The 19750-nt window shown below is 33.5% G+C and overlaps 1 protein-coding gene and 1 non-coding gene across 12 annotated transcripts in view; one reads left to right on the top strand and one right to left on the bottom strand.

Annotated features, from left to right (window-relative positions):
• Positions 1-19750, bottom strand: part of MYO9A (myosin IXA) — a 282129-nt gene that overhangs the window by 175740 nt on the left and 86639 nt on the right. For all 11 annotated transcript variants that reach the window (XM_078448833.2, XM_078448830.2, XM_078448837.2 and 8 more), the window contains 3 exons: positions 16303-16392; positions 11537-11653; positions 8569-8703 (listed from right to left, as the gene is read on the bottom strand). In XM_078448833.2, the coding sequence (XP_078304959.2) occupies positions 8569-8703; positions 11537-11653; positions 16303-16392 (342 nt within the window). The remainder of the gene's footprint in view (positions 1-8568; positions 8704-11536; positions 11654-16302; positions 16393-19750) is intronic.
• On the top strand, positions 529-635 carry LOC132670497 (U6 spliceosomal RNA). Its single transcript, XR_009606734.1, has one exon. It is a non-coding gene; the product is annotated as a U6 spliceosomal RNA (small nuclear RNA).

Below are 19750 nucleotides of genomic sequence, written 5' to 3'. Positions count from 1 at the left end.
ATTATCAACAGTGAATTTAATGAAGCAATGTCTGGGAAAAGAAAAAAACCATCACCTACAGTATTCACTGATATCATATGGAATTCATACACACTGTACTTTGGTAAAATAAAACCCTTGGTGGAGTTGGGGGGGGGGGGGAGGGAACTCCTACAATACGTTAAAAAAAAAAGTTTCAAATTTCAAGACTTAAAAAAGTCAAAGCGCAGGCCTTGAGCAACTAAAACGATGTCATTAAGCCCCTATTGTTTTTAACTTTTTCTCTATACTGGGAAATATTTGCTTTTAAACTGTTTTTCAAAATGAGGCCCCCGAATAAGTTTCTACACAGCAGTATTTAGGCACCAAGGAAATACACTGATAACATTCACACACTTCTCTGCAAATATGGTGGTTTTGCAAATTGGTGATTTTGTGATTTTTATCATTCTTTGGGTATTATTATTATTATTATTATTATCATTAACCTGTAAAGAAGAATGGTAGTGTATAAGTGATAGTTATGCTAATTGGGAAAGGCATATGCTTATGCTCACTTCAGCAGCACATATACTAAAATTCGAATGATACAGAGAAGATTAGCATGGCACATGTGCAAGGATGACATGCAAATCTGAAAAGATAATTTATTATTTCCTTTTAATTAATAATTTCACAAGGAAGTAATTGCTAAATGAAGGTCACCCCCAAGGAGTTGTATGATTCTGTTTCTTCTCTTTTGTAGCATGGTTAACAAGCACGCTACCTAACAGGAACATATGGATTCTTACACACATTAATAGCAGTCCAAAATCCTTCCCATCTCCTCTTCCCAATTACAATTCAGACGTCCTTGCCAAATTTAACCATTTTCCTAACTTTTCATACCACTTAAGATTCATATGTTTACAAATATAAATAGAACCATACAGGGGTGCCTAGATGGCTCAGTCAGTTAAGCATCCGACTTCGGCTCAGGTCATGACCTCATGGTTTGTGGGTTTAAGCCCTGCATCAGGCTCTGTGCTGACAGCTCAGAGCCTGGAGCCTACTTTGGATTCTGTGTCTCCCTCTGTCTCTGCCACTCCCCTGCTTGTGCTCTCTCTCTCACTCTCTCAAAAATAAACATTAAAAAAAATTATTTAATTTCCTGGTTAATCCATTCATTTTTAGTAGGATGCTATCTAACCTCCATATATTGAGGGCTTTCCAAATCTTTTCTTGGGGTTGACTTCAAGTTTCATAGTGTTGTGATCTGAAAATATGCATGGTATAATCTCGATCTTTTTGTACCTGCGGAGGGCTGATTTGTGACCGAGTATGTGATCTTTTCTGGAGAATGTTCCATGTGCACTTGATAAGAATTTGTATTTTGCTGCTTTAGGATGAAATGTTCTCAGTATATCTGTTAAGTCCAACTGGTCCAGTGTGTCATCAAAGCCATTGTTTCCTTGTTTATTTTTGCTTAGATGATATGTCCATTGTTGTAAGTGGGGTTTTAAAGTCTCCTACTTTAATGGTATTATCAGTAAGTTTGTTTCTTTTTGTTACTAATTGATGTAAATACCTGGATGATCCCTAGTTGGGGACATAAATATTTACAACTGTTAGATCTTCCTGATGGAGGCACCCCATAATTATGATATAATGCCCTTCTCCATCTGTTACGGTCTTTGTTTTAAAAGCTAGTTTGATATAAATATGGCTACTCCAGCTTTCTTTTAACATCCATTAACATGTAGCATGATATATGGCTCTCCATCCCTTCACTTTGAATCTGTAGGTGTCTTTAGGTCTAAAGTGAGTCTCTTGTAAGTAGGATATAGATGAACCTTGATTTTTTACCCATTCTGATACCTTGTCTTTTGATTGGCTGTAAAGTATTTACATACAATTTATTCACCCACTGCACTACTGATAGACATTACAGTTATTTCTAGTTTTTAACCATTGTTAACATTTACGCACAAAACTTTTGGTATGTGTATATGCATTTTGAGAGTGAAAACGCAGGCTTATAAACTACACATGTATAACCTCAGCAGATACTGCCAAACAGCTTGCTAAAGCAGATGTACTAATTTATGTAACCACCACCTGTAAATGGGACTTTCCCCCATGCACAGTATCTCTAATACTTGTATTATCAGTCTGCTTCATTATAGTCATTCTGATGAATGCATAGGGGTATCTGACTGTGGTTTTAATTTTAATTCCCTGATAATAAGTGAAAAATCTTTTCTTATGTTTACAGTCAGTCCATTTGGATGTCCTCACATGCCTACATTCATAATAAAAAACTCTGAGGAAAACTCCCTTAGGAGATGCCTTAGGGGAAAGCATTCAGCCTATTTCCATTAAGTATAATATTAACTACAGGTTTCTGTAAATGCCCTCTACAATTAATTTGCTAAGGACTTTTTTTTAACATGAATGGTTATGTAATTTTATCAACTGATTTTTATACTTTTAGTGAGATCACCATAAGTTTTTTTTTCTTGTTTTGTTTATAGATGAATCAAATCAATTGATGGTTAGATGTAACACACACCAGGAAAAAACTCCACTTGGTTCTATATTATCCTTTTGTGTATCCTGCTGGATTTCATTTCATAATATTTGTTTAAAATTTTTGAATCTATGTTTATGAGTGAAATTCACTTTAATTTCCACTTCTAATAATATCGTTGACAGATCTGGATCTGGACAGATCTTGGGCCCCTCAAACGGATTGTGAATTGTCTCTTTTTCTACTCCACAGAAGAATTTATGTCAAACTGATACTAATTTTTTCAGTATTGGCAGAATTTACCACTGCAGCCAATGTGGCTTACAATGTTCTTTATGGAAAGGCTTTCAATTACATATTGAAATTTTTTCATAGTTATAAGAATCAGATTTTGCATTTCTTCTGTGTCAGTTTTGAAATTTTTTTTTTTCATATCATTTGATAAGTCTACTTACGGACATAAAGCTGTTTAGTGTACCCTATTATCTTTTTAATGTGTGTAGGATCCATGGTGATGTCCTCTTTATAAACTGGAATTCTGATTATTTATATCCCTCTCTTTTTCTGTCACTCCCTTGGATGAATTTCTGAGGGTTTTTTTTTTAAACATTTTTAATGTTTTTATTTATTTTTGAGAGAGACAGAGTGCAAGCGGGGGAGGAGCAGAGAGAGGGAGACACGGAATCTGAAGCAGGCTTCAGGCTCTGAACTGTCAGCACAGAGCCCGATGCAGGGCTCAAACCCATGAACCATGAGATCATCACCTGAGCTGAAGTAGGACGCTTAACTGACTGAGCCACCCAGGCACCCCTCTGAGGGGTCTTAATTCATCATTTCAATATATTACTTTTGACTTTGTTGATCTTCCTCCATGGCATATTTGTTTTCACTCTTATTTAATTTCCTCTTTTATCTTTATTATTTCTTTATACTTTCCTTTGGTTTATACTTCCTTTATATCTTTTTCCAATTTGTTGGGAGGGATACTTTTATCATCGCTCTTCAATCTTAAAATCTTCTAACAGCTATAAAATTTTCCCTAAATACACCTTTGGTTACATCCCACAAGTTTTAGTATGCAACATGCTCACTCAGTTCAATATATTTTCTATTTTCTTCAACTTCTAGTCTATGCAGAAGGACGTTTCTTAATTTTTACCCATAAAAGGATTTTCCAGTTATCTTTTGGTTGTTGGTTTCGGGCATAATTTCTGTATGGAACTAAAATGTGTGTGATTTCAATCCCAAAACTTGACCTTTGTTATTATGGTCCAGTACAATGACAAATTTTATACATTTTGTAAATTTGCAGTTAGTTAACTATCCATGTCAAATAAGTATTTGCTTTAAAAATCTTCCATATCCAAAAGTAAAACAAAAATAAAAACAAAAAACCTTATATATCCTTATTTGATACAGGCCCAAGTAAACTGGCATTCAAACCTAAAGGCAAGAAGGGCTGAGCACCCACAAAAGCATCTGCCACATCCTCTGGGTGCTTTAAATAGTCTATACCCTGACTGGTTTTTTCTTTTGTGTGCTTATTCTGTTAGCTATTCAGGAAGGTCTGTTACATGTTTCTTTTTTACTTTTAATTTTTGTTTTATATACTTTGAATTTATGTTATCAGTAACCTATAAATTTGGAATTGTATACTTCCTGATGAACTCGTCCTTTTGCATTATCAAATATTCTTTTTGATCTCCGGCAATGCTTAAAGCATGATATTAATATACTTACCTACTAGCTTTTTTGTTCAGGTTTATTAAAGCTTTTTTCCATCCTTTTATTTTTAACTTTTTAATATGTTTATATTTAAAGAATCTCTCTTATAGGCAGCAATTTACCTTTGTTTTCTATCTAGTATGACACTATTTCACTTCTACTTGGAGTAATAAATCCATGTATATTTAACACAATCACTGATAATTGTGGGATTAAATCAGCCATTTTACCATATGCGATTATCTGTCCTGCTTCAGTATTGCTTTTATTCTTCTTTCTTGCTTTCTTTTGGATTACTGGAGTTTTTACTTGTTCCCTATATTAACTTGACAATTTTATATTCATTTACTATTTGGTGGTTATCCTAAAATCATAATACATATCTTTACTTAACAATGTTTAACAGAGGGAGAAAAAAAAAAAATCTTCTATCGCTTGGCATTTAATGCCTGGCCCTCAACCCCTGACTGCCTCTCAGATGTTTTCATTGTCTTTGGTTTACTATATGACTGTCTTTATACTTGCCATACTTTGAATTCTTAGAGTTTTTCAAATGTGCACTTACTGGATTTTTTTTGTTTTTTGTTTTGAGTTTTGGAAAAATTCTCAACCATTATCTTTTCAAATATAGCACCTACCATATTCCCTCTTTCCTCATGTACATCTTTCCAGAATTCCTCTTACACTTATGTTAAACCTTTTCACTGTACCCCATATGTCCCTTTTATTACTTGTATTTTATTTTTTCATCAGACTAGGTATCTTCTTCTGGCCTACCTTCCAAATCACTAACCTTTTCTTAAGCTATATCTAACTGTTAAAAACTATCATTATGTTCTTAATTTCACTCTCCCTTTTAGTTCTAGATTTTCCTAAACTTGGGATCTCTTTGTAGTTCTTCAATAAAAATATTGCTTTTAAAAAAAAATTTCTTGAAACCATTATTACTTTAAAGATCATGTCAGATAACATCATTTCCTGGATCTCCTGTGGAATAATCTATTCATTCTCTTGTTTTTTATTCATGTTGGTTTCTCTCCTTGTATGTTTTTAAAAAACGAATTCTCAGTTAAAAAAAACTGAATTCTTGTTCCTGTATATGAAAAATCATACAGATAATTTTAGCACTAGGATGATCTCTTCCTCCACTGGAGAGTGAATTTGCTCTTTGCACGTGGCTGAGAACATTAGGAATTCTATACTCTTTCAACCAAACTGGAACTAAGAATATCTTAAACTGGGCTTCAGTCCCTATGATGCATGATCTATTTCTGGTTTATTTTTACTTCTAAGACATAATCCTTAAGGTCTCAAGCATAAAGCCTGTAGGAATTACCAGGAGTATCTTCCTTGTTCTTAAATCTGAAGAAACTCTGTTCAGCTTCTCAGATTCTTAAGGCTGGGCAGCCCTCTACCAGAATAGAAAAATATCTTTAGAGGCAAAGCTGTCCAAAAATGCTGGTCTCATCTCTCTGGGTTTCCCTCTTGCAGATATAATAAGCCCTGTAGAACTTCACTTATTTAAATGTAACTCAATGCCTTTAAATATATTTTGTTCATTTTTTTTTCAGGTGTTCTACAAAGGCAAATTTCCTAGTTTGATATCCCCAGAAGCGACAGAGATGAGAAAAACTCTCTAGATTATAAATTCCTCAGATAAGATCCCTGTGCTCTAAATTTGCTGTCTTCAGGGGCTAGCACAATGCGTGACACACAACTGTTACTCAATTTAGTGATGAGCCAATGACTTCAAGGATAATTCTGAGCAAGTAACGGAAATAAGAGAACAGTATTATAAATGACAACTGTAAGTATATTTTCAAATCACAGAAACTTTTTCTGGTCTCCTACTCCATATTATCTTTACATATAACTTGATTCAGAACTCAATCACACTCACACTACTTTAACTCAAGGATTACGTCCTTCCCTCCATTTCACTTCCACCAGTCTATCTTACACAGTTCAAATCCTCTGCTAAATATACTTCAAATACCTCCTAATTTTCCAAAAGAAAAATTCCAATCTTCTCTGCATGACATATAAAGCTCACAACTATATGACCCTTTATTTCATAAACTAATCTTCCTCCCTGTCTCTATCCTTATATCCTGTATTTTAGCTTACACTGAACTATTTTCAGTTCCTCTAAAGTGCCATGCTGTTTTATGCCTCACAGTTTTAAAGATATTGTTACCTTTGTTTAAAATATCTTTTCCCCATTGACAATCTGGTAAACTCAATCTTCTATTCAAAACTATATTCCCAAATCACCCCTGGGAAATGTTTGTAGACTTTCATGAAGTTCTAATCAACTTCATCCTTTATATCACTACTTTAACCTTCTATCTGATTTTCACACTTCCCATCCTACAGGGCAGTTATTATACCTGTCTCCCATTCTATGTGTCCATACACAATTTTTAGACAAAATTTACTTCAGTACAGATGTTTACTCCCTAAGCATATTTGATAGCTTTTTACTTCTATCCTCATTTTCAACAAATTTTATCTACTTAACTGATGTTGTATTCAATTGAATTTAACAAACAGTCACTGTGTACCCATCTCATTCTAGGTACCAATGATACACAAATGAATAAAACACTCAATATTTAAACTGCCTTAAATCTCTTATGGCCCAGCAGATCCATTTTAAGTGGAAAAACCTCAGAAGGGAGAGAAAGGAAGAATAAAATAGATGAGATGGCAAAGAGGTGTAAGGTCTCCAAACTTTCTATAAATTATAGCAAAAGTATACCCATTACACTAAATCACAAAAGGGAATATTAAAAATTGAAAGGAAAAAGCTGTATCTTTGAATCTAAATCTTCTGATCCATAATTCCACCACATTGCCCAAAACTATGATATTCAGAGTAGCAAATACATAAAGATCACCCCCAGCCAAGTAGTCCCAAAAACATTTTCCATGAACTGCGAGGCATGTTTTTATACATGTTTCTAGTCAAAGTATTTCTTGTGGCTCCTCCATGTCTAACCTACACTTCTAGAAAAGGTAAGAATAATTTCAATAATTGTAAGAGAATACCTTTTTTCTTCAAAAGCAATTTACTTACTCTTCTGTTCAATGATCCAGAGAGCAACTGATGCTTTGCTTTGTAAAATACAGCACATAGTCAACAAAACACATTTCTCTACCCCTCCAATACATATATCCAATTAAAAACTAATTTAGCATGATCTAGTTAAAAGAACACTAGACTGAGTCTAGTAGATCAATCCCAGCTCAGCTTTTTAAAAGCAAGAATTAATAGAGCCAGAGTGTTAAGGTTTGAATACTAGGCTTAGGTATCACCTACACAACTAGAATAAAAATAGTATCTGCCTGATAAATAGTAAGTACTACATAAATGTTAGCTAACATTGTAACAAATAATACTGTACTATCTTTTAACAGCTCCATCAGAGAGTCTAGCTAAAAGATTGAATATGCTAAACATTTTAAGCACCATCAAGATGGCCAGGACTAGTGCTGCTTGTGCAACTGTCCTAACCCTTTAAGAAGGTAAATGTGCTTAAAGCTAGGACCCAGTGTAAAAAGCCTCAATGACAGAAAGATTCTTTTTTTCTGTTTTGTAGACGTGTTGTCATCCTCTTGTCCATTTCATTTCTTCAGCATTTCAAAGTGAACCCTGCTTCTGCTTGTATCTTCCTATACAAACTGAAATTGTTGGCCACAACTCAACTCGTTACTAACTTGAAATCTGGCTTGGAGAAAGAGCCCACGTTTTCTCTGACCCTGTATTTATTCTAAGTATTCCCAGGGAAACTGATGGATCGCACTTTAACTCTAAATCAATTTGAGTGTTTCACAAGAAATATCTAGTTACCTATTTTGGTCTCTGTAACTATCCCATTTCTCTGTATCCATACTCTAAATTGATTCAAGATTCTATTAATAAGCTCCTCCACCCCACAGATAAAGAAATAAGAGACCAAAGCAAGCAACTGCGTTGAAACTAAGAGACCAAAGCAATCAAACAAGCATATTTAGCATTACACAAATTGGCCAAGCACATGGCAACAATTAAAAATCAAGAGAAACCCAAACCAAACCAAACCCAAGCATCTTTATATTGAAAGGTATACTTAAGCAAGCACATATTATTGAATCTACTTGAGGTTTATAAAAAAAAATAGGAAACCCTGTATCACATGGCTCAAAAACTATGTTCTGAGTATTAATTTGCTGACACTTATGTGAAGACTGTAATATCTGCATGAAAGTACAAGACTTAAAATGCCTGTAACTATGACTCAAAAATGTTATGTGTATACACGTGAGTGAAGGTTAAGTGGTTAAGACAAGCATACATGCATTTAGGTACTCACTTGCTCCAACTTAAAGATATGCTGATTGAAGTAGTGTTGTAAACGTTCATTAGCAAAATTAATACAGAACTGTTCAAAGCTATTATTTTCATAATCTTCAAACCCAAAAATATCAAGAACACCAATGGACAAAGTCTATAAAACAGGAAAAAAAATATGCTCAAATTTATTTCATGAATAATATCCACAAAATAAGTAACAAAATGTTCAAAGTTCTTCTAGAGCAGTGGAGAGGAAATTCTGGGGGGCCAATGTTCAACCAAAATAGTCCAAAAATAAAGGGCATCTTAGTTCTCTTTATCTTCATTTTTTTTTTATCCCAATTATAAAAATACATACAAAATTTTAACACATGTAATACATTGATTACTTTACAGAAATGCTTGAAGCAGGGTTAGTGACCTGTTACCTCAATCTCAGAAATTCATAAACTCCAAGAGACAAGGAAATAGAAAGAACCACCAATGGGGAAATAAAAAATAACCTAAAGCTAGGTTGCTCATGATTATTCATGTTTATGCAAAGAACACCATGCAAGTTCTATTTTGACTTCTAAAGCCTAACAGAATTCTGCTTCACAAACCAAACTAAGAAGTATGTTTAATCAGCCTTGTGCAAACTAAAAATGAAACTGGGTATCAGAATATGGTTTTTTCAAATTTTAGTTTTCATCAAAAAAATTATACAAGGTTCATGATATTAAAAAGTTCTAAAAGGTTGTAACAAAAAATAGCAATCCCTTCTTCAATGTCAACTTCTGCTCCCTAAAATCCACACACTCAAATCTTTTAGCTATTTGGTATAAAATAGTACAGTACAGTATACAAGTGCTCATTCATCTATGTCTTGATATTTTATTTCTACAAATTATATTCTAACTTCTTACTGTGGATAATAGGGATTCAGCTCTAATGCCCCCAAACCAACATTTTTCTCACCACCTCACCTCATTCTTAAAATAGAGTTGCAAGACAATTTTGGTTAAATAAAAACAACTTTTCTCCACCGCTGCTAAGACAGACACTGGGCAAACTAATGTCATGAGTGATAAATAGTGAGAGATTTATTTAAGTCTCCATTAAGAATATTTCCTTTGGGGTAACTGAGTGGCTCAGTCAGCTGAGCGTCCAACTCTTGATTTTGGCTCAGGTCATGATCCTAGGGTCATGGGATCGAGCCCTTTACCAGGCTCAGCGCTGAGCATGGAGCCTGCTTAAGATTCTCTGTCTTCCCCTCTGCCCCTCTCCCTTACTCATGCTCTCTCTCTCTCTTAAAAAAAAGTATTTTCTTTGATTCTAATTCTAAGCCCTTATGAAAAACAGTGAAAGTAATGAACTTTAAAAATATGTCAATTTGGTAAATTAGATTACTATTACAATTAATTTTATGGCTGTGGGCTTACTCAAATCATAAAAAGTTAATATAAAAGCAATTACACATTTAAGACAGGAGAATTAAGTAATAAAGATGATATTTTTAATTACCCTGAATATGCAGACTATTCCATAAAGTTGCTGAGAAATAAAAATGGATTTAAAATAATTTGAATATCTAAAATCTGCCATATTAAAAAATAAATTCCAAGGGCACCTGGCTGGCTCAGTTGGTGGAGCAGGTGATTCTTAATCTCAGGGTTGAGGTTGAGCCCACATTGGGTGTAGAGATTACTTAAAAATGAAATCTTAAAAAATACATAAATAAATAAATTTCAACCAGATAAATAACCTGAATATAAAAAATTAAATTCTAAAAGTATGAGAATAAATATTTTTATAATCTTGGGGTGAAAGATGCATTCTTATGTAAGAAAAATAAATACAACTCTGGAAAATAAGGGAAAAGAATGACAGAATTAACTGCACAAAAACTTAAAACATATGGGCCAGGGGCACGTAAGTGGTTCAGTCAGTTGTGCATCCGACTCTTGATTTTGGTTCATGTCATGATCTCAGGGTTGTGAGACTGAGTCCAGCGTTGAACTCCTACCCTGGGTGTGGAGCCTGCTTAAGATTCTCTCCCTCCCCTTCTCTCCTTCTCCCTCTCCCTACCTCCTGGCCACTCGCTCTCTAAAAAGAAAAAAAAAAAAAAAAAAAATACAGGCCCAGATATATAACATAAACATAACATAAAAGTTAAGAGAAAATATTTGTAATATATATCAAACTATAAGTCTCTGCAATATCCACAATGACTCCAAAAAAGGAGTAACAAAAAGGCTAAATATATAATGAAATAATGAAAAAACATGAGAAGATGCTCAATTTTAATCTATCATTGAAAAAACAGACAATAAAATGGGATACTCCTCCTAATCAGATGCATAGATGAAATGACTGATAATATCCAATATGAGTAAAGGTGTAGGGAAACAGGCAGTTTCATACACTACCAGTGGAGTGTAGTCTTTTTTGAAAAGCAATTTAGCAGTAGCTACCAAAAATTGAAAATGTATATTCTTTAATCCAGCAATTTACTTTAAGGATTTTATCCTAGAGAAATGTGCACAAAGAATATTTGTTACACCATCATTTCTAACAATAAAAAAAAGCAACATTTTTATGGGGAAATTTATGGTATACAGGTATACATACTATATAATATTACAAAGTTATTAAAAATAATAAGGTCCAGATATATTTCAAGACATACCAGGTAAAAAAAAATACAAGTTAGATACAATACAGATAGCATAATTCTATTTTTATGTTGAAAAGCAACTCTGTATAGTCTATATCCGTAGAAATGTACATAAGAAAAAGGTCTGGAAAGACAACAGAACAGTAGTTTCCTTGAACAGGGTTTATATGTCTATAAAAACAGACATAAAGAGGAAAGAGCAGGGAATACATATAAACACAGATTCTTACTTATTACTCTACATAATTCTGTGTTTTTAAATTTCATCTTTTAATTATTTTATTAAAATAGGTTTCCAAGAAAAATATATAATAATGTAGTGTATGTCTACCTTCGTATTTTGCTCCAAATCTTTACTATTCAGAAGTGCATGATTAATCCGAAAAACTATCCAGTCAAATAGGGCACTATATAAAGACTTAGCCATGGAGTTCCTCACTGTCACAGCCTGAAAAAAAAGAAAAAGGGTTGGAGAACAAATGAAAATGGCAATAATCTAAGATACTATAACAAAGTGTGTTTTTCTCTCGATCAATCAAGAAATATCCAAGAATTCTTATCCTGAATAAGAAATTTAATTTTCTGTCAACATAAATAGCCTATAATTGAAGTTTTCCATATACATATACTCATTTACCTAGTCCAACTCAGGTAAAGTAGACTAAAAGGTACAAGAAACAAAATATAGGTCAGTTCTAAACAGTTTTACTGAAAATTGGGGTATACATTTTATCTAGTAAAGAAGGTATTATAGGAAGTTTACAAACAAATGAACTTTGCCAGCTGAAGTGGGGAAGACTATTCCAAGCAGAGGAATAAATCTGTTGGAAAACAGGCATCAGTTATAATTATCTGTGGAATCCTAGTCGGAGTCAGACTCTTAAAACATAATCAAAACAATGATATTCCTAGTCGTCTTCAACTTGTCATCCATTTTAACCTTTAGGGTTTCTCCATCACCAGAGTAATGGTTTCATTATGGAGTAATACAATTTATATTTCCCCTCACTTCAAACTTTCCCCAGTTTATGGAAACTCTCTGTACTATCTGCTCAATTTTTCTGTAAGTCCAAAATTGCTGTAAAAAAATAACATCTATTAGTTAAAAAAAAAATTCAACATTTAGAAAGCACTACAGGCTAAAAAGGAAGGACACATATTATAGAGAATTGAGTCCTAGTAGTTAGAAGAATATAAGTCCTAATAACATATATTTGCTATCTAGGGACTTATTTTGAAGCTGAATCAGGTACATATTTATATATCTGTCCTAACCTTTAGAGGAAATAGAGAATAATGATTAAAAGCTAGGCTATCATCCAATCCCAGTTTCTCTACTTATTCTAGCTGTGTAACCTTGACCAAGATACTTGAAACTCTTAAGCTACAGCTTATGCATTTGTAAAATGTAGATAATACTACAATCTACCACATGAAATGATGAATTAATTTCTCAGTTTTGGTGAATAAAAAAACAAGTTTCAAGTTTCTAGACCAAAAAATAACTACCTAAACCATTACCTGCAAAGAAAAGATGGCTATCAAATTCTCTACCTTTAACACCAGAAACTTGAAAATACTTGGAAAACATTTATAAGTTCTGAAAGAAAAAGGACTGTGACCCTAGAATTCTATACTTAGGCAAGTTATCTTTAAAATTCAAAAAAATCAAATAGAATATACAGAGAGAATAATCATTCAATTTTTCCCAGGGTGCAAAATGAAGACAATCTGATCTAGCTTAGCAAAAGTAAAAAGTTTTATTTTTTTTTAATGTTTATTTATTTTTGAGAGAGAGCACAAGTGAAGGAAGGGCGGGGGGGGGGGGGGGGGAGGGTGCACAGAAGATCCAAAGTGGGCTCTGTAGCTGACAGCAGAGAGCCCAATGTGGGACTGAAACTTACAAACTGCGAGATAACCGACTGAGCCACCCAGGCACCCCAAAAGATTTAAAACTACATACACAAGCATAAATCACAAAAACACAGAATAAGAAAACATATTAGCATAAAATATACAAATGGGTTGAATTTTTTAGTGAGAAGACAGACCTTCATATTAAATTAAAAACTACAACTCACTTATGGTTTACATTAAACAGCCACTATTTTTATAAAGTAACAGTCAGACAGAATCCAGATATACCAAATTATACCAACATAATACTTATTTACCCCATAACTCCCAATATTATACTTTTAGCCCTTTTTCTCTGAAATGTGGTCCTTTCACAGCTTAATCTCAATAAACCCATATGCCAATTAACATTTTCCAACCCAAACAAGATCTCATTGAGTGTTTCCTATCTCAGTGAATGGTACCAATACTCTTACAGTTGTGTGAACGAGAAAATTAGGATTTATCCTTAACATCTCCTTCTTTCTCCTTGCTTCCCATTAAGCAAATCACTACCAGATGCTGTTGATTTTACCATCTAAATTTCTTTCTTTTTAAATATCCATTTCTCCCTATCAATATATCACCATTTTAGACAAAGCAATAAACCTCTTTCTCCTCAACTCATCTTTCCACATTCACTCTTGTCCTCTGTGTTAGAATTCTAAAATGGTCCTCAAGATTCCCATCCCCTTGTGTACACGTTCTGAATAACCCTCTCCTGTTAGGCATGGGCAGGACTGTAAATATGATGAATTTCACTCCAGTAACTATCTCGTTACATGACAAAAGGATTTAAAAGACATAATTATGGCCCAAAATCAGCTGATTTTTTTTATTAATCAAAGAAAGTATCCAGCGAAATCTCCTAAAAGAGACTGAGCCTTTCCATCTGAGATTCCCTTGCTGGCCTCTGAAGTAGCAAACTGCTATACTGTATACAGGACCACAAGTAGACTCTGATGAGCATGGCTCCTGACAGTCAACAAGAAATTAGGGCTCTCAATCCTATAACTGCAAGGAACTGAATCCTGTCAACAACCTGTGAACTAGGATGCTGAGTCACAGATGAGATCACAGCCTTTTCAGACATCCTGACTTCAGCCTGGTGAAACCATGAGCAGAGGACAAAACAAACCTGTGCCCAGACTGCCAATCCATGGAAACTGTCAGAAAATAAATCTGTGTTGCATTAAGTTGCTAAGATTGTTACAAAATTATAGAAAACCAATACACTCTCCTCTAATTCTTTAAACTGTTGTGAGGCTGATCCTTTAAAAAAATAATCAAAGACACCTTTTTTGCTGATAACATTTTAAGAACTTTCCATTGCTCTTAAAATACAAAAATTCTTTTTTTTTTTTTTTAATGTTTATTTATTTTTGAGAGAGAGAGAAAGCAGAGTGTAAGCAGGGGCGGGGAGGGGCAGAGAGAGAGGGAGACACAGAACTCGAAGCAGGCTCCAGGCTCTGAGCTGTCAGCACAGAGCCCCACGTGGGGCTCAAACTCACAAACCGTGAGATCATGACTTGAGCCGAAGTCGGATGCTCAACTGACTGAGCCACCCAGCTGCCCCTTAAAATACACAAATTCTTAAGAACTGCTCCTTAATTTTACCTTTAATGCCTAATACATTTCTGGACACAAATACAGTTTTCAAATATTTACTAAATAAATAAATACACTAAACAAATGCAAACAAAAATAAGTCAGGAGCTATAAAAATTATCTGAGAAAGTTCAATTTTAAGTTAAAAATGTAAATAAACATAAGGAAATATTTTATATTGAAAAAAGTTGTAAAACAAAATATAAAAGTACTAAACCTTTATGCAAAAAAAAAGGGCAAAACCCTGTAAAAGGTCTGGCTTTTGGGGGCACCTGGGTGGCTCAGTCGGTTAAGCATCCAACTTCACCTCAGGTCCGCATCTCACAGTCCGCAAATTCAAGCCCCGTGTCAGGCTCTGTGTTGACAGCTCGGAGCCTGGGGCCTGTTTCAGATTCTGTGTCTCCCTCTCTCTCTGCCCTTCCCCTGCTTTCTCTCTCTCTCTCTCAAAAGTAAATAAACATTAAAAAAAATTAAAAAAAAGAAAAAGAAAAGAGCTCTAAAAGTTGGGAGACTATGACATAAGATACATGACATAATGAAGAAATACAGACTTGAAGGTACATTTAGAAGGACCCAAAAAGATGGTATAAATAGATCAATGTCAGCCTAAAAAGCATTCTCTAGATAGAAATAGTTCTATCACTATTTCCCCACCTCTGTGTCTTCTAATCTCACATTCCTGTCCTATTTTTATAATAACTGTCATAGTTTCATTTCTCATCATTTTCATTAAATTGTACTATAAAATAGTAGGCTTTTCAATAATTTTCCCACTCATACACACCTGAATAGTATATTATTATAATTATAATGGCAAAGACAGCAATACTCAGTATACAGATGATACTTAAAGCCATGGGACTAGGTGAGAGAACCTAGATAAGGAATATAGAGAATAAAAGACAAGGACTGTGTAGGGAGCACTACATCTTTTAGAAGTCAGGTGGAAAAGAAACAGCAAACAAAAAGAATTACAAATGAGTGGCCAACAATGAAAAAGTGAACCAGAAAAGTATGATGTACTAGAAGGTAAGAAACTACTTGAAGAAGAAATAATCAACTGGATCAAATACTGCTCATTTGTAACTCTATCTAGTTCACCCTATATTAATAATATAAAACTTAAGAATGGTGAACAAATTAAGATCTCTGGAGAAAAATATAAGCCTACTGCTTAAAATCACATTCAAGTAAGTTTTCAAGTTAAGGGAAAATTCACAACCAAATTTCAAGGGCTCAGAAGATACTTCAATCAATACTCTTTTTTGTTATTTTCATTCTGTTAAAACAAAGTACAAACTCAAACTTCTAAAACTGTTCAGAGTACTCTGATCTCAAGAAAATCTATTCAAGGGCACCTGGATGGCTCAGTTGGTTGAGCTTCTAACTCTTGATTTTGGCTCAGATCATAATCCCAGGATCATAAGGACAGCTCTGCACTGAACATGGAGCCCATTTAAGATTCCCAGTCTGTCTGTCTGTCTGTCTCTCTCTCTCTCTCTTTCCCTCTCCCCCACTCACACTCTCTCTCAAATTAAAAAAAAAAAAGAAAAGAAAAAATAGAAAAAAAAGGAGAAGAAAATCTTTTCATACCTCTGCCAGCTTGTATGGCAAAATAAGTTTTTCTCCCACTGTCACAGTCTTCCTTGTAACTAATGCTTCAAATAGCATCTCTTCTTTAACCTATACAACAGAAAAGTAAATTCAATGTATAAGATTTATGACAATGTATTTATTGAAAAGCCAAATAAAGAAAAAAAATGCTTAATGAGATTAGCAAATACACAATCGAAAAAACAAAGACAATACATTGGGCAATTTAAATATTGGCCATGGTAAAAGTTAAATTTTCCACTCACCCCACTTCCCAGTGCCCACCTCCAAAAAGAGAAGGGGCGTAAGACAGATGTGTCTTTTTAAAGTTTTCTTTCTGACCATAATGGAAAAACATGTTTCTTTGTGCAGAATATGGAAAATACAGAATAGTGCAAAAGAACATTTTAAGATGGTCAACAATAATGCCACAACTTGCAAGCAAGGACTAAAAAGTGAGAACACCTCTTGAATTCGAAAAGCATTACAGTGAGTACTTATTTATGTTTCAGAGGTTTGATATTTATTTGCACATTTAAACTTTAAAAGAAAGTTAATGCTTCCTTTGTTCTCATTCTTTCTAGAAGCAAATATGATCATGAATTTGACATGTCATCATTTAAGTTCAGTATCATTCAGTTCAGTTGACGTTACATATATTAGATGTATTCGTAAATACATTATACTGCCAAGTTTATTTAACTCTTAAATCTATGGCATCATACTGCCCATAAGTTTTTGAATCTATGTTAATAATTTACATCAAGCTTATTCATTTTAACTGCTGTACAGATTCCCAGTATATAAATTACTACAGTGTTTAACCCATTATCCTACGTGTAGGAGTTTACAATATCCACCATTTTGCACTATTAGGAAGTAAACTGAAGTGAATACTCTTGCATATGAGTTCAAGAGTTTCTCTGAAGTACAAGCCTAAAAGGGGAATTACTAGGTTGTAGCATACACATTTTCATCTTTAAAGGATATTGCCAAACTATTGCATGTGGTTTTCACCAATTTGTTCTCTCATCAGCAGTGAGCATTCCTATTTCTTCAAACCTTGACTATACTTGGTATTATCAGACTGCTGATTTTTGCCACACTGAGATCATGAAATGGCAAAACAAGGGCGTTTTATAAAAGCATCCATACATAAAAAAGATAAAACACTCACAAAATTTTATGTAGACAGTATGATATAAAGTATATCAAGCAAAAAAGATTTGATTATAAAGAGAAACTGAGTTACAAAACAATAGAGTGAAGCATTACCCTACCACCAGCAAGTCATGATAGATCAATCGTTTTTTTTTTTTTAATGCGATGATACCATAAAGGAAATATACCTTCTTTTGGAGCATCCACTGCTCAATCTTCAAATTCAAAACAAATTGGAAAAAATTTGAGGACCATTATCTTTACAAAATGCAGAAAAACTACAAATAAATTACCAAAGTTTAAATAAAAGACCTCAAGCTTTTAGCTATATTTACAATATTTTGAAAAACAAAAATTAAACGATGCCAGATTACGCAAATATGACAAAACTAATAAAACTAAGAAAAAAAACGTATGTGATAAAAACCACTGTTGTTTGGTAAGGTTAAGCAGTTATTACTAAAAGTGAGTATTATTAAATAAATGATCTAGGCAGTAGACTCAAGAAATTTTTTTAAAAGAACAAACAAACATAAGCTGGCAACAATGTGGAGCAAAAGTCAGTTCCATACACTTGTATAAACTGGTACAACCACTATAGAAATAATCTGTCAGTATCAGTAAACTATATATGTGAGTATACCATAACCCAAAAATTATACTCCTTGGACTATACTCTAGAATAATTCCCACACATGTTAACAAGGAGACATGTACAAAAATATCTATCATAATACAATCTATAAATGAAAAATTACAAATCTCAATCTCCACTAAAAAAGATGTTTTACTCATATAATGAAATTTTATAAAGCAACTAAAAAGAATCATTTAGAATATTTAAATCAGTATTGAAAACTCTCAAAAACAGGATATAGAATGAGAAAGTCAAGTTTTAGAATGATACATTAAAACATTTATATATATATAAAGGACAAAAATATGTAGAACAAAACTATTCTTTTTTTAATTTTTATTATGTTTATTTATTTTTGAAAGAGCGTTAGTGGGGGAGGGGCAGAGAGAGAGAGGGAGACACAGATTCCGAAGCAGCACCGGGCTCTGAGCTAACAGCAGACAGCCTGACGCAGGGTTCAAACCCACGAACCGTGAGATTATGACCTGAGCCCAAGTCAGACGCTTAACTGACTGAGCCACCCAGGTGCCCTAAAAACTATATATTCTTTATGTAAACATCCATCTATTCTGAAAATATAAAAACAAAACTGAGAATTATAAACACCAAATTCATAATAGTGTTTACTTATGGTGTGGCAGAGTACAAAGTGAGCTACAATTATATGCAGTATTTTATTACATGGGTACGGTTGTGAGTACACAGGTATTTATTATATTGTGTATAGAAAACCATTCATAATTTAACAGAGAAAAATGAAGAAGATATATTAAAACAGAAATTAATACATAATAAGTAAAATGGCAGAAGTAATAAATCTAAAGGCCAATTATTTCAAAATAAGAAATGAAAGACAACTTTTACCAAATCAAAAAAACATTAAGAAATACAGAGGGGCGCCTGGGTGGCTCAGTCAGTTAAGCATTTCACTATTGGTTTCAGCTCAGGTCATGATCTTGCAGTTTCATGAGTTCAAGCCCCACATCAGGCTCTGCACTGGCAGCATGGAGCCTGTTTGGAATTATTTTTCTCCCTCTTTCTCTGCCCCTCCCCCACTCATGCTATCTCTGTCTCTCAGTGTTAATAAACTTAAAAAAAAATTATAAAAAGAAATACAAACAGAAACCTAACACAATAGAGAAAATGTTTTTAAACATTAACAGAATACTTACAAAGAATGCAAAATAAAATTTTAAACATTTAATCAACATATGATTTCCTAGAAAAACACATCCTAAAAAATTAATGAAAAACAAACAGGAAGGACACAAATATTGTTGATCACAAATACAGGGTTGATATCTCTCAAATTTTTAAGGAACATATTATTCTTGGCTAATTATTCTTCTTTTAAGTGCAGAAAACATTTTGAAAGGATAAAAAACTACACAATTCATTTTAAGGAGCTGGCTTAATACTGGCACTAAAACCTAGTAATAATAATGATCGTACACAGATCTACACACATATGCACAATCACACAAAACACACAAATCTTGCTTATGTTTGATAAACATCCTGAAGAAAATGACTGAATTCACGGTATTTTAATCAGCCATCTCTGTAATTTCCCAAATATCCTTAATTGTACATATGACTTTTAATTTAAAAAATTAGTTTTATTAACACAAAATAACTACGGATAGCTCA

The sequence above is a fragment of the Panthera onca genome, chromosome B3 (assembly GCF_046562875.1).
Source record: "Panthera onca isolate mPanOnc1 chromosome B3, mPanOnc1 haplotype 2, whole genome shotgun sequence".
NCBI lineage: Eukaryota > Metazoa > Chordata > Mammalia > Carnivora > Felidae > Panthera > Panthera onca.
Note: the sequence above shows the minus strand (reverse complement) of the source record. Positions and strands in the feature narration are given on the sequence as shown.